Consider the following 14,516-nt stretch of genomic DNA (forward strand, 5'->3'; position numbering starts at 1 on the left):
GAGAGAGAGAGTGAAGAGAGGAAGGAGAGAGAGAGAGAGTGAAGAGAGGAAGGAGAGAGAGAGAGTGAAGAGAGGAAGGAGAGAAGAGAGAGAGAGTGAAGAGAGGAAGGAGAGAGAGAGAGTGAAGAGAGGAAGGAAGAGAGAGAGAGAGTGAAGAGAGTAAGGAGAGTAGAGAGAGAGTGAAGAGAGGAAGGAGAGAGAGAGAGAAGAGTGGAAGGAAGAGAGAGAGTGAAGAGAGGAAGGAGAGAGAGAGAGAGTGAAGAGAGGAGAGAGGAGAGAGAGACAGAGTGAAGAGAGGAAGGAGAGAGAGAGAGTGAAGAGAGGAGAGAGGAGAGAGAGTGAAGAGAGAGAAGGAGAGAGAGTGAAGAGAGGAAGGAGAGAGAGACAGAGTGAAGAGCGGAAGGAGAGAGAGAGAGAGTGAAGAGAGGAAGGAGAGAGAGAGAGAGTGAAGAGAGGAAGGAGAGAGAGAGAGTGAAGAGAGGAAGGAGAAGAGAGAGAGAGTGAAGAGAGGAAGGAGAGAGAGAGTGAAGAGAGGAAGGAGAGAGAGAGTGAAGAGAGGAAGGAGAGAGAGAGAGTGAAGAGAGGAAGGAGTGAGAGAGAGAGAGTGAAGAGAGGAAGGAGAGAGAGAGAGAGTGAAGAGAGGAAGGAGAGAGAGAGAGAGTGAAGAGAGGAAGGAGAGAGAGAGAGAGAGTGAAGAGAGGAAGGAGAGAGAGAGTGAAGAGAGGAAGGAGAGAGAGAGAGAGTGAAGAGAGGAAGGAGAGAGAGAGAGTGAAGAGAGGAAGGAGAGAGGAAGAGTGAAGAGAGGAAGAGAGAGAGAGTGAAGAGAGGAAGGAGAGAGAGAGAGTGAAGGAGAGAGAGAGAGAGAGAGAGAGTGAAGAGAGGAAGGAGAGAGAGAGAGTGAAGAGAGGAAGGAGAGAAGAGAGAGTGAAGAGAGGAAGGAAGAGAGAGAGAGAGTGAAGAGAGGGAAGGAGAGAGAGAGAGTGAAGAGAGGAAGAGGAGAGAGAGAGAGAGTGAAGAGAGGAAGGAGAGAGAGACAGTGAAGAGAGGAAGGAGAGAGAGAGAGTGAAGAGAGGAAGGAGAGAGAGAGTGAAGAGAGGAAGGAGAGAGAGAGAGTGAAGAGAGGAAGGAGAGAGAGAGAGAGTGAAGAGAGGAAGGAGAGAGAGAGAGTGAAGAGAGGAAGGAGAGGAGAGAGAGTGGAGAGAGGAAGGAGATGAGAGAGAGAGTGAAGAGAGGAAGGAGAGAGAGAGAGAGTGAAGAGAGGAAGGAGAGAGAGAGAGTGTAGAGAGGAAGGAGAGAGAGAGAGTGAAGAGAGGAAGGAGAGAGAGAGAGAGAGTGAAGAGAGGAAGGAGAGAGAGAGTGAAGAGAGGAAGGAGAGAGAGAGAGAGTGAAGAGAGGAAGGAGAGAGAGAGAGAAGTGAAGAGAGGAGGAGAGAGAGACAGTGAGAGAGGAAGAGAGAGAGAGAGTGAAGAGAGGAAGGAGAGAGAGAGAGAGTGAAGAGAGGAAGGAGAGAGAGAGAGTGAAGAGAGGAGGAGAGAGAGAGAGTGAAGAGAGGAAGGGAGAGAGAGAGAGAGTGAAGAGAGGAAGGAGAGAGAGAGAGTGAAGAGAGGAAGGAGAGAGAGAGAGTGAAGAGAGGAAGGAGAGAGAGAGAGAGAGTGAAGAGAGGAAGGAGAGAGAGAGAGTGAAGAGAGGAAGGAGAGAGAGAGAGAGTGAAGAGAGGAAGGAGAGAGAGAGAGTGAAGAGAGGAAGGAGAGAGAGAGAGAGTGAAGAGAGGAAGGAGAGAGAGAGAGAGTGAAGAGAGGAAGGAGAGAGAGAGAGAGTGAAGAGAGGAAGGAGAGAGAGAGTGAAGAGAGGAAGGAGAGAGAGTGAAGAGAGGAAGAGAGAGAGAGTGAAGGAGGAAGGAGAGAGAGAGAGAGTGAAGAGAGGAAGGAGAGAGAGAGAGAGTGAAGAGAGGAAGGAGAGAGAGAGAGTGAAGAGAGGAAGGAGAGAGAGAGAGAGAGTGAAGAGAGGAAGGAGAGAGAGAGAGAGTGAAGAGAGGAAGGAGAGAGAGAGAGAGTGAAGAGAGGAAGGAGAGAGAGAGAGTGAAGAGAGGAAGGAGAGAGAGAGAGAAGAGTGGAAGGAGAGAGAGAGTGAAGAGAGGAAGGAGAGAGAGAGAGTGAAGAGAGGAAGGAGAGAGACAGAGTGAAGAGAGGAAGGAGAGAGAGAGAGAGTGAAGAGAGAAGGAGAGAGAGACAGAGTGAAGAGAGAAGGAGAGAGAGAGAGAGAGTGAAGAGAGGAAGGAGAGAGAGAGTGAAGAGAGGAAGGAGAGAGAGAGAGTGAGAGAGGAAGGAGAGAGAGGAGTGAAGAGAGGAAGGAGAGAGAGACAGAGTGAAGAGAGGAAGGAGAGAGTGACGAGAGGAAGGAGAGAGAGAGTGAAGAGAGGAAGGAGAGAGAGAGAGAGTGAAGAGAGGAAGGAGAGAGAGAGTGAAGAGAGGAAGGAGAGAGAGAGAGTGAAGAGAGGAAGGAGAGAGAGAGTGAAGAGAGGAAGGAGAGAGAGAGTGAAGAGAGGAAGGAGACAGAGAGAGAGAGTGTGAAGAGAGGAAGGAGAGAGAGACAGTGAAGAGAGGAAGGAGAGAGAGAGAGTGAAGAGAGGAAGGAGAGAGAGAGTGAAGAGAGGAAGGAGAGAGAGAGAGTGAAGAGAGGAAGGAGAGAGAGAGAGAGTGAAGAGAGGAAGGAGAGAGAGAGAGTGAAGAGAGGAAGGAGAGAGAGAGAGTGTGAAGAGAGGAAGGAGAGAGAGAGAGAGTGAAGAGAGGAAGGAGAGAGAGAGAGAGTGAAGAGAGGAAGGAGAGAGAGACAGAGTGTAGAGAGGAAGGAGAGAGAGAGAGTGAAGAGAGGAAGGAGAGAGAGAGAGAGAGAGCGAAGAGAGGAAGGAGAGAGAGAGTGAAGAGAGGAAGGAGAGAGAGAGAGAGTGAGAGAGGAAGGAAGAGAGAGAGAGAGTGAAGAGAGGAAGGAGAGAGAGACAGTGAAGAGAGAAGGAGAGAGAGAGCGAAGAGAGGAAGGAGAGAGAGAGAGTGAAGAGAGGAAGGAGAGAGAGAGAGTGAAGAGAGGAAGGAGAGAGAGAGAGTGAAGAGAGGAGGGAGAGAGAGAGAGAGAGTGAAGAGAGGAAGGAGAGAGAGAGAGAGTGAAGAGAGGAAGGAGAGAGAGAGAGTGAAGAGAGGAAGGAGAGAGAGAGAGAGAGTGAAGAGAGGAAGGAGAGAGAGAGAGTGAAGAGAGGAAGGAGAGAGAGAGAGAGAGTGAAGAGAGGAAGGAGAGAGAGAGAGTGAAGAGAGGAAGGAGAGAGAGAGAGTGAAGAGAGGAAGGAGAGAGAGAGAGAGTGAAGAGAGGAAGGAGAGAGAGAGAGAGTGAAGAGAGGAAGAGAGAGAGTGTGAAGGAGAGGAAGGAGAGAGAGTGAAGAGAGGAAGGAGAGAGAGAGTGAAGAGAGGAAGGAGAGAGAGAGAGAGTGAAGAGAGGAAGGAGAGAGAGAGAGAGTGAAGAGAGGAAGGAGAGAGAGAGAGTGAAGAGAGGAAGGAGAGAGAGAGAGTGAGAGTGAGAGAGGAAGGAGAGAGAGAGAGTGAAGGAGGAGGAGAGAGAGAGAGAGTGAAGAGAGAAGGAGAGGAGAGAGAGTGAGAGAGGAAGGAGAGGAGAGAGAAGAGTGGAAGGAGAGAGAGAGTGAAGAGAGGAAGGAGAGAGAGAGTGAGAGAGAGGAAGGAGAGAGAGACAGAGTGAAGAGAGGAAGGAGAGAGAGAGTGAAGAGAGGAAGGAGAGGGAGAGAGTGAAGAGAGGAAGGAGAGAGAGTGAAGAGAGAAGGAGAGAGAGTGAAGAGAGGAAGGAGAGAGAGACAGAGTGAAGAGCGGAAGGAGAGAGAGAGTGAAGAGAGGAAGGAGAGAGAGAGTGAGTGAAGAGAGGAGGGAGAGAGTGAAGAGAGGAAGGAGAGAGAGAGAGAGTGAAGAGAGGAAGGAGAGAGAGAGAGTGAAGAGAGGAAGGAGAGAGAGAGAGAGTGAAGGAGGAGGAAGAGAGAGGCAGAGTGAGAGAGGAAGGAGAGAGAGAGAGCGTGAAGAGAGGAAGGAGAGAGAGAGAGATTGTGAAGAGAGGAAGGAAGAGAGAGACAGAGTGAAGAGAGGAAGGAGAGAGAGACAGAAGAAGAGAGGAAGGAGAGAGAGACAGAGTGAAGAGAGGAAGGAGAGAGAGACAGAGTGAAGAGAGGAAGGAGAGAGAGACAGAGTGAAGAGAGGAAGGAGAGAGAGACAGAGTGAGAGAGAGGAAGGAGAGAGAGAGAGAGTGAAAAGAGGAAGGAGAGAGAGAGAGTGAAGAGAGGAAGGAGAGACAGAAGTGGAAGAGAGTCAGGAGAGAGAGACAGAAGTGGAAGAGACAGAAACAGACATGAAGCAGTAGGAGAGAAAGAAAACTGAAGTCCCCAGCAGTGTGCCAACATATTGCAACAGCTCCCACTTCAATGTCCATTAAAAATTAAATGAAATGTTAATTATGCATTCAGCCGCCATCAATATTATACCTATCATCTAAGTGAATTCCATTCAATGGGAGAAACTCTGAGATCCAGAACTATTGTAAAGATTTATATAGGTGTAAGTCAGTGCTACCCAGTTCCTGTTCCACATCTGGTACCATGTTTCACATCTGGTACAGGTGAAGGTCAATAATCCTTTTACCTCCCTCACTATTTGATTATCACCTTCTCCTCACCTGGCCATTTTACACATCTTTTCAGGCAATCAGGCAAGGATCTATATCTTTCACCTTACAATGGACCACACACTTTCATCGTGTTCACATCTGACTGCAATAGCACAAGGAAAGAAAATAAAGACTTGCAGTTTAATGGTGCCTTTTGCAGCCACAGGGTGTACCAAAGTGCTTTACAGCCAATGAAATACTTTTGAAGTGCAGTCACTGTTGTAATGTAGTTAATGTGGCAGCCAATATGCACACAGCAAGCTCCCACAAACAGCAATGAGATAACGACTAGATAATGTTTTTTTAGTGATGTTGATTGAGGAATAAATATTGGCCAGGGCAACTGAGAGAACGTTCCTGCTCTTCTACGAATAGTGCCATAGGATCTTTTACGTCCACCTGAGGGCAGACGAGATCTCAGATTATCCTCTCATTCCAAAAACCGCTCCTCTGACAGTGCAGCACTCCCTCAGCACTGCACTGGGTTGTCAGTCTAGATTTTGTGCTCAAGTCTCTGGAGTGTGACTTGAACCCACAACCTTCTGTCTCAGATGCGAGAGGTGCTACCACTGAGCCACAGCCGACACCAAAGCGACACAAAAAAAGAACAAGCAAGACTTCCAATTAGCAGCAGTTAAACCAACTGCAAATAAACAGACATCGGCCAGCAGTTTGATCACTTCAGTACTTCTCTTTTCACAAGAGTCTCATGAAAGCAGCAGAAAAGCAGCAGGGACAGACATCCTGTCTTGAATCTGCAAGGAACGCAACAGGGTCCCACGAGGACCAGGCTTAATGTACTGGCAAAATGGTTAAACCGGAAGTGATAAGGATTTTAAAATAGGAAAGAGGGAGGCTGGAAAAAAAAAACGGGAGATGGAAAAAATAGTTGAGGATAATGTTCATGCAGAAAACAATTCAGCAAGAGGCTTATGCACCATGGTCGCAGTAACATAGGATGTCATTTTTGACTTTTATAGGCCGTTTCAGTGCTGTAGCAAGGGGAAAAATCTGGTTGGAGAGATTTAAACATGGAGTTGTGGGAAAGATGGGCATGATTTGGGAGGCGACAGCAGGTTCAATGGCTTTGGAGAGAAAAGGGAGGATGGAGATGGGGTGTTTGTTTGCAACAGAGGGGACAAGAGTGCTTTTTCTTGGGGGGGGGTGGTTGATGATGGTTATTTTGAAAGGAAAGAGGACAGTACCTGAGGTGGGGAGCCAATGTCAGCTAGACGGGGGGCCAGGACGGGAAGTTGGATGGTCAGTGGTTTTGTGGGAATGGGGTCAAGGGAGGAGGAGGTGAGACTCGTGGAGAAGATAAGCTTTTAGAGTGCATTTTTTAAAAATTCGTATATGGGATATGGGCATCGCTGGCAAGGCTAGCATTTATTGCCCATCCCTAATTTCCCTTGAGAAGGTGGTGGTGAGCTGCCTTCTTGAACCGCTGCAGTCCGTGGGGTGAAGGTACTCCCACAGTGCTGTTAGGGAGGGAGTTCCAGGATTTTGACCCAGCGACGATGAAGGATCAGCGATATACTTATAAGTCAGGAGGGTGTGAGACTTGGAGGGGAACGTGGAGGTGGTGGTGTTTCCATGTGCCTGCTGTCTTGTCCTTCTAGGTGGAAGAGGTCGCGGGGGATAGGGGAAAAACAAGAGAAAGATGTGGGTTCTTGGGAAAGACTTTTACCAACAGTTAAAGTCAGTCGGCTGTTTGACCACAGGGATAGATGGAGCCATTACAACGAAGTCCAATCCAGGCCTCAATCAACATCCACACAGCGCACTTTCAGCAGGAGCAATTGGAGAGCAATAAGGAACAGAAAACCTGACTAACTTTCCCCTTCCTAAAGAAAGAACGAACTTGCATTTATGTATCACCTTTCATGACCTCAGGACATTCCAAAGCACTTTACAGCCAATGAAATGTAGTCACTTCTGTAATGTAGGAAAAGTGACAGCCAAGTTGTGCACAGCAAGGTCCCACAAACAGCACTGACCAGATAATCGGTTTTACGTGTTGGTTGAGGGATAAATGTTGGCCAGGACACTGGGAGATCTCCCCTGCTCTTCTTCAAAATAATGCCATGGGATCTTTTATGTCCACCTGAGAGGACAGACAGGGCCTCGGTTTATCGCCTCATCCAAAAGATGGCACTTCCGATAGTGCAGCACTCCCTCAGTACTGCACTGAAGTGTCAGCCTAGATTTTGTGCTCAAATTCCTGGAGTGGGATTTGAACCCACAACATTCTGACTCAGAGGCGAGTGTGGTACCACTAAACCACAGCTGACACCTTTGAGTAAGTGGAAGCCTTTCCTGCTGCTGCAGTTAATGGGATTCTCAAAGGGAGCACATTTGACCACACAGCCGTAGTCAAAACTCTTTCTTCTTTGTGCTTGCCACTTTATAAAATTAGAGTGTCTTCTTATGCTGGTACTGGGAGTCCATGGAGAAGCTGATGTGCAGGCGAACTCGAGCAAACAGTGCATGGGTCACATGCTTGATGTATCTGTGCACAGTTGATGGCTAATGTTACAGATGTCCCCAGATGCCACCTCAAGTTGCATATTTATTCAGGGCGGTGGTGACTTTCACGGCTATTGGAAGCCCAGTGCTGGTGGTGGAGTAGGTCTAGAGGTCAGATTTCAGCACAACTCATGGATAACTTCCCTTGTGAACACATGCACTGATCGTGGGTCAGGTGGAGGTAGGAGCATCTTGGTCTGTACAATCTGGTGGGAGGGTACCAGTGGATAGGTAACATATCTGCTTCCTGTCCAGCCTGGCCTTCCTGTGTTGCGCTTCTTCCTCCTTCACTTCCTCCTCTAAATAGCACAATAAACAGCTATTCCCAAAGGGAAAAATATAGTTTACTACGTTGAATGTGTCATGGGTTGAACATGGAAGCCTCCCAGCATAAGGTACAAAGTCCATGGTTGAAAGTGTATTGGGTAGGCAAAAACAATGAAGCGAAACAATCAGTAATGTATTTATAAGACCACTTTTGCCAGTGCCTACATTGACCCTTTAAATGTATTTCAACCTTGATCTAACTGCCTAGCAATGCTGTTTTATACCAGCGGACTCAGCATTGGGTGGCAAACAGGCAACCAACAGGCAAAATTGGAAGTTTAATATCAGGACATCAAGATATCAAGAAGGAGTTAGATATATTTCTTAAGGCTAAAGGGATCAAGGGATATGGAGAGAAGACCGGGACCGGGTACTGAGTTTGGATGATCAGCCATGATCTCATTGAATGGCGGAGCAGGCTCGAGGGGCCGAATGGCCTACTCCTGCTCCTATCTTCTATGTTTCTATGTTGGACTTCATTTACATGTAATTTTAATCAACCCACCCCATTTTGCGCTCTTGCCTGGCATTAAATGGAGCATGAAAATCTAAGCCCCTGTATCAATGCAGATTAAAGGCCCCTCTATTTTGCCCCAACAATATGTCTCAGCTTGAGACTCTGAAGAGCACCCTGCACTGCTACAGTGTACCATTTCCATTTTGCACACCAGCCACTCTCATGGACTCTGGGTTAGGTTGCCAATTCAGGGTCAAATTATGAGCAGTTTTGTGCTGTGAGCCATGCCCACTAGGAACTTAAATTAGGCTACCCAAACTCGTTTGATGTAGGACTGTTAGAAGCAGACAAAGGAAGCTAACATCCCATCAGTCTGAGCTGAATTTGAACCTGGATCCCAGAGGACCAATATTCTACAGAGAGGGAAGCAGGAGTAATTAAATCTAAAGTTCTCGCCCCACAATACTGGGAAAATATGACAGTCTTTCTTTGCTCCGTATAAACGCAGAGATGCATAGATATGGAGACGTGCCAGGTCAGGCTGCTGGAAAAGCCCTGTTCAGTATGAGTATACAACTGAAAAGCTCACTCCATCACCCCCCCACCCCCCATCCGAGAAGATTGTTTCCCCTTAAAAGCAAGCAGCCCAAGTCATGACTCTCTAAAACAGATTCAGTACCGAAACGACTATTACTCTTAAAATGGTAAGTGTGCTGTCCAGGTTTTGACAAAGCAGTAAGGTTAATCATTGCATTGCCCCTCTAAAGGGCAGGCCCTCTGGTGCGCGCGTGTGTATTTGGTGTAGCTTTGTCAGGGAAATTTATTTTCTTCAGAACTGCAAGTAGCCTGTTTGCATTAATAAGGACACTGCTTTGAACGAGGAAATAAAAACACTTCATGGAAATGTTTTTATTGCCACATACGGGTTCTGAAAAAGACAGCGATATAGGACAAAAACACATCAAAAATGAGTTGGCTGGTAAAGGGTTATAATCAGTCTGATTAACCTTATTACTTTCAAAATACTTAATTTAAAGAGAGAAGTTTCAGGTGGAACTGAGTATGGCCAGTACCCGGTGGGCACTCTTAGTACCTGATGTGCATGTTGCAGCAACTCCATACGTTCCTGTAAGATTTGACCATCATACTCGCGGCTCTGCCTCAGGACCTGACGTCGCCACTTCTCAACTGCCAGCTTCAACTCTTCCTTTTGTTTCTCGGTCAGAGATTCGCTCACTCTGTTTCCAGGGCACTGCTGCAAAGTATTGTACAGCGTGGCTTCCAGCTCCTGGATTTGCTGTAGCAGAGATATATATTATGCAAAAAAGTATTAACCCATTAAAAAAAAATTATTCGGGAAGGAAAGAGTTAGTCCCGTGACGTAATTGCACAGCATTGTTCCCGAGCATACGGACACTGGGTCAGAATTCAGCTAACAGTCTGCCAGGCTCCGAGAAGGCAGTAGGCACCCAGTGCAATGTTCCGCCAGCACCACCCAAAACAGTTAAGATTACTTCCTGAAAGGTTGTAATACAGAAAAGTCCCTTGCAATGTTAGCCTTTTGTTCGAAATTTGACTGCGCTCTTGTGTTGCTATTAGCAACTGATGACACATCTAGCTGGTGCGAGATAACAACGACTTCAATTTATAAGGAGCATATCCAATTTCAACACGGGAGGCGGGAGCCAAGAATGCAACATTCCAGTGATAATAAAACCCAGTCTGATCTAATAAGCATACACATTCCGAAACTGGTTTGACGCGTACAGCCTTGAAGGTTCCGAATGGTCACTGTGTTTCCACCAACGTTGCTGTAGTAACTCAATAAGGGGAGTGACTGCAAGAATGCTTTGGCAGCTGTTGCCAACCCAATTGTCTGCAAATCAACTGCAGCCCCATGAGCACTGCTATCAACACAATGCTACACATTACCAAACAGATCAGATGCTGGAGCACTGAGGCGATTTTTGTGTCCTCAATCAGAATGGCGCAGAAAGGTTTTATTCCAGAACACATTCAAATATATTCCTCTGCGCAGCTTGCTCACATCTATATCTTATCTTATTTTATTTTAGAATAGATCCACATAAAAACAGAAAATGCTGGAGATACTCAGCCGGTCAGGCAGCATCTGTGAAGAGAGAAAAACAGATGCTGCCTGACCTGCTGAGTATCTCCAGCATTTTCTGTTTTTATTTCAGATTTCCAGCATCTGCAGTATTTTCTTTTTGGAATAGATCCACATGTCAGGGCGGCTTATCTTGTCTCTTAATCTCTGCTGCCTTCCATCCTATCACAGACCTTCCCTTTTGTTCTTTCCTCTCCTTCTCCCTCTCCCTGGCCCTGCACTTGCTTAAAAACCTTTTACATCTCCAACTTTTCCCAGTTCTGACGAAGGGTCAATCGACCTGAAACATTAATTCGGTTTCTCTCTCCACAGATGCTGCCTGGCCTGCTGAGTATTTCCAGCATTTTCTGTTTTTATTTCAGATTTCCAGCATCCGCAGTATTTCGCTTTTGTATCTCATTTTATATTTGGTTCTGTCAACACTTCTGAATCTGGTTTTCTAACTATGAAGGAAGTATGCCTAACCGCATTTTATTTCATTTCAGTTAAAATTTCAGGAGTTCGACACGCACAAGCATCCTTTGCTGTGTTGAGTACAGCTGGAACACCACAGGTTTTACCAGCAGGAGAAACCATTGCTTTCCTGAGCATTCTGATCAGGATGACAGAATTGGCACCAGATTTTGCCCATGAACAAAAAATGTTTCCTGAGGATTTGAACTGATCAATAGAACAGCTACATCTTATTGATCTGTGTGTTTAAACTCTTCGGTTTTGTAGCACAGCTGCACTGTTGTCATCAGTTTTCACACTTTATCGCATGAAAGATGAGAATAATCAGGAAAGGCTGATCAGGCTGGGGCTCTTTTCTCCAGAAAAGAGAAGACCGAGGGGTGACCTGATAGAGGACTTTTAATGGGGCTGCTGCCAACGACATAAAGTCGTTGCGCGTGCGCAGTTCCAATGGTTTCTTGGCGGTTCTCGCCGGACTTCGTAGGCTGCAGTCACTGATATATTAATGTGGTTTGTTCGTGAAATAAATCATCTTTGTAATTATTAGAAGTAAAGGGTCTCACGGTTTCCGGTAATTTCTAACAGGTTTCTGGTCGCCGATGTGTTGATTTGACGGTGGGGTCCGGCTCGGCTCCGGGTTCCTCACGTGTCACTGAGAAGCGAAAGTTTGTCAACAATCGGCATCCACCGAGCTTTAAATTGAAGTAATAATAGACACGGCTGATGATGGTTTAATGCTAAATATTACCAACAATAGGGAGGGGGTGGGGAAAAGAGATCGCCGCTGCCGAACTGAGCCGAGAGAGAAAGTTAACAGTTATGTGCTGCCGAACAGCCAAAAAAAAAATTAAAATTAAAATTTGAATTGGTGTTTCTATCGGCTTATGTTGAATTGATGCTTCTTATGTTGAATTGGTGTTTCTATCGGATTAATGAAAGTTGACATTTATGCGCAGAATGCTTCTGCGCAGCTTCTGGTAGCTTCCGGTTCATTGGCAGCAGTCACTCCGTTAAAATTATGAAAGAGTTTGGTAGAGTCGAGGTAGAGAAGATGCTTCCACTTGTCGGGGAGACCAAAACTAGGGATCATAAATATAAGATCGTCACTAATAAATCTAATAAGGAATTCAGGAGAAATTTTATTTTTTTAATTAGTTTATGGGATGTGGGCGTCACTGGCAAGGCCAGCATTTATTGCCCATTCCTAATTGCCCTTGAGAAGGTGGTGGTGAGCCGCCTTCTTGAACCGCTGCAGTCCGTGTGGTGAAGGTACTCCCTTAGTGCAGTTTGGGAGAGAGTTCCAGGATTTTGACCCAGCGACGATGAAGGAATGGCGATATACTTCTAAGTCAGGATGGTGTGTAACTTGTAGGGGAACTTGGAGGTGGTGGTGTTCTCATGCACCTGCTGCCCGTGTCCTTCTAGGTGGTAGAGGTTGCAGGTTTGGGAGGTGCTGCCGATGAAGCCTTGGGGAGTTGCTGCAGTGCATCTTGTAGATGATACATACTGCAATCACGGGACGCTGGTGGTAGAGGGAGTGAATGTTTAAGGTGGTGGATGGGGTACCAATCAAGTGGGCTGCTTTGTCCTGGATTGTGTCAAGCTTCTTGAGTGTTGTTGGAGCTGTACTCATCCAGGCAAGTGGAGAGTATTCCATCACACTCCTTACTTGTGCCTTGTAGATGGTGGAAAGGCTTTGGGGAGTTAGGAGGTGACACACTCGCCGCAGAATACCCAGCCTCTGACCTGCTCTTGTTGTCACAGTATTTATGTGGCTGGTCCAGTTAATTTCTGGTCAATGGTGACCCCCAGAATGTTGATGGTGGGGGATTCGGCGATGGTAATACCGTTGAATGTCAAGGGGAGGTGGTTAGACTCTCGCTTGTTGGAGATAGTCATTGCCTGGCACTTCTGTGGCATGAATATTACCTGCCACTTATCAGCCCAAGCCTGAATGTTGTCCAGGTTTTGTTGCATGCGGGCAAGGACTGCTTCATTATCTGAGGAGTTGTGAATGGCGCTGAACACTGTGCAGTCATCAGTGAACATCCCCACTTCTGACCTTATGTTGGAGGGAAGGTCGTTGATGAAGCAGCTGAAGATGGTTGACCTTAGAACACTGCCCTGAGGAACTCCTGCAGCGATGTCCTGGGGCTGTGATGATTGACCTTCAACCACTACAACCATTTTCCTTTGTGCTAGGTATGACTCCTGTAGTGTATGTACCTTTAAGACAGAACTACTTTTACAGCTCCTGTATACTGTAGTACCGGCAGTGACCACACCTGTATATAAGCCTTGCGCATGCCTCTGTACCCCCAGTCTTGCGACTACCCTCCTCCAGTAAATACCTGTTGATTGTTAAGTCACAGCATCCGTGTGGTTATTGAAAAACATCATACTCTCAGAATCACGGATCTAACAACTCCAGCCAGTGGAGAGTTTTCCCCCGATTCCCATTGACTTCAATTTTACTAGGGCTCCTTGATGCCACACTTGGTCAAATGATGCCTTGATGTCAAGGGCAGTCACTCTCACCTCACCTCTGGAATTCAGCTCCTTTGTCCATGTTTGGACCAAGGCTGTAATGAGGTCGGGAGCCGAGTGGTCTTGGCAGAACCCAAACTGGGCATCCGTGAGCAGGTTATTGGTGAGTAAATGCCGCTTGACAGCACTTTCGATGACACCTTCCATCACTTTGCTGATGATTAAGAGTAGACTGATGGGGCGGTAATTGGCTGGGTTGAATTTGTCCTGCTTTTTGTGGACAGGACATATCTGGGCAGTTTTCCACATTGTCGGATAGATGCCAGTGTTGTAGCTGTACTGGAACAGCTTGGCTAGAGGCGCGGCTAGTTCTGGAGCACAAGCCTTCAGCACGATAGCCGGGATGTTGTCAGGGCCCATAGCCTTTGCTGTATCCAGTGTGCTCAGCCATTTCTTGATATCACGTGGAGTGAATCGAATTGGCTGAAGACTGGCTTCTGTGATGGTGGGGACCTTGGGAGTAGGCCAATATGGATCATCCACTCGGCACTTCTGGCCGAATATGGTTGCAAACGCTTCAACCTTGTCTTTTTTACTCACGTGCTGGGCTCCACCATCATTGAGGATGGGGATACTCATGAAGCCTCCTCCTCCCGTTAGTTGTTTAGTGGTCCACCACCTTTCACGACTGGATGTGGCAGGACTGCAGAGCTTTGATCTGATCCGTTGATTGTGGGATTGCTTAGCCCTGTCTATAGTATGCTGCTTCTGCTTTTTAGCATGCATGTAGTCCTGTGTTGCAGCTTCCCCAGATTGGCACCTCATTTTTAGGTACGCCTGGTGCTGCTCCTGGCATGCTCTTCCACACTCCTTATTGAACCGAACCAGGGTTGGTCCCCTGGCTTGATGGTAATGGTAGAGTGAGGGATATGCCGGGCCATGAGGTTACAGATTGTGGTAGAATACAATTCTGCTGCTGCTTATGGCCCACAGCACCTCATGGATGCCCAGTTTTGAGCTGCTAGATCTGTTCTGAATCTATCCCATTTAGCACGGTGGTAGTGCCACACAACACAATGGAGGGTGTCCTCAGTGTGAAGACGGGACTTTGTCTCCTCAATGACTGTGCGGTGGTCACTGCTACCAATGCTGTCATGGACAGATTCATCTACGACAGGTAGATTGGTGAGGACGAGGTCAAGTAGGTTATTCCCTCGTGTTGGTTCTCTCACCACCTGTCGCAGGCCCAGACTGGCAGTTATGTCCTTCAGGACTCAGCCAGCTCGGTCAGTAGTGGTGCTACCGAGCCACTCTTGGTGATGGACATTGAAGTCCCCCACCCAGAGTATATTCTGTGCCCTTGCTGCTCTCAGTGCTTCTTCCAAGTGGTGTTCAACATGGAGGAGTACTGAATCATCAGCTGAGGGA

General features: G+C 47.2%; 1 protein-coding gene across 5 annotated transcripts in view; it reads right to left on the reverse strand.

Moving 5' to 3' along the window:
- LOC147122628 (janus kinase and microtubule-interacting protein 1-like) overlaps positions 1-14,516 on the reverse strand; it is a 546,134-nt gene that overhangs the window by 43,496 nt on the left and 488,122 nt on the right. For all 5 annotated transcript variants that reach the window (XM_086007999.1, XM_086008029.1, XM_086008019.1 and 2 more), the window contains one exon: positions 9,114-9,317. In XM_086007999.1, coding sequence (XP_085864125.1) covers positions 9,114-9,317 — 204 coding nt within the window. The remainder of the gene's footprint in view (positions 1-9,113; positions 9,318-14,516) is intronic.

The sequence above is a fragment of the Somniosus microcephalus genome, chromosome 2 (assembly GCF_052327205.1).
Source record: "Somniosus microcephalus isolate GS21.2 chromosome 2, FLI_Smic_1.0, whole genome shotgun sequence".
Classification (NCBI taxonomy): Eukaryota; Metazoa; Chordata; class Chondrichthyes; order Squaliformes; family Somniosidae; genus Somniosus; species Somniosus microcephalus.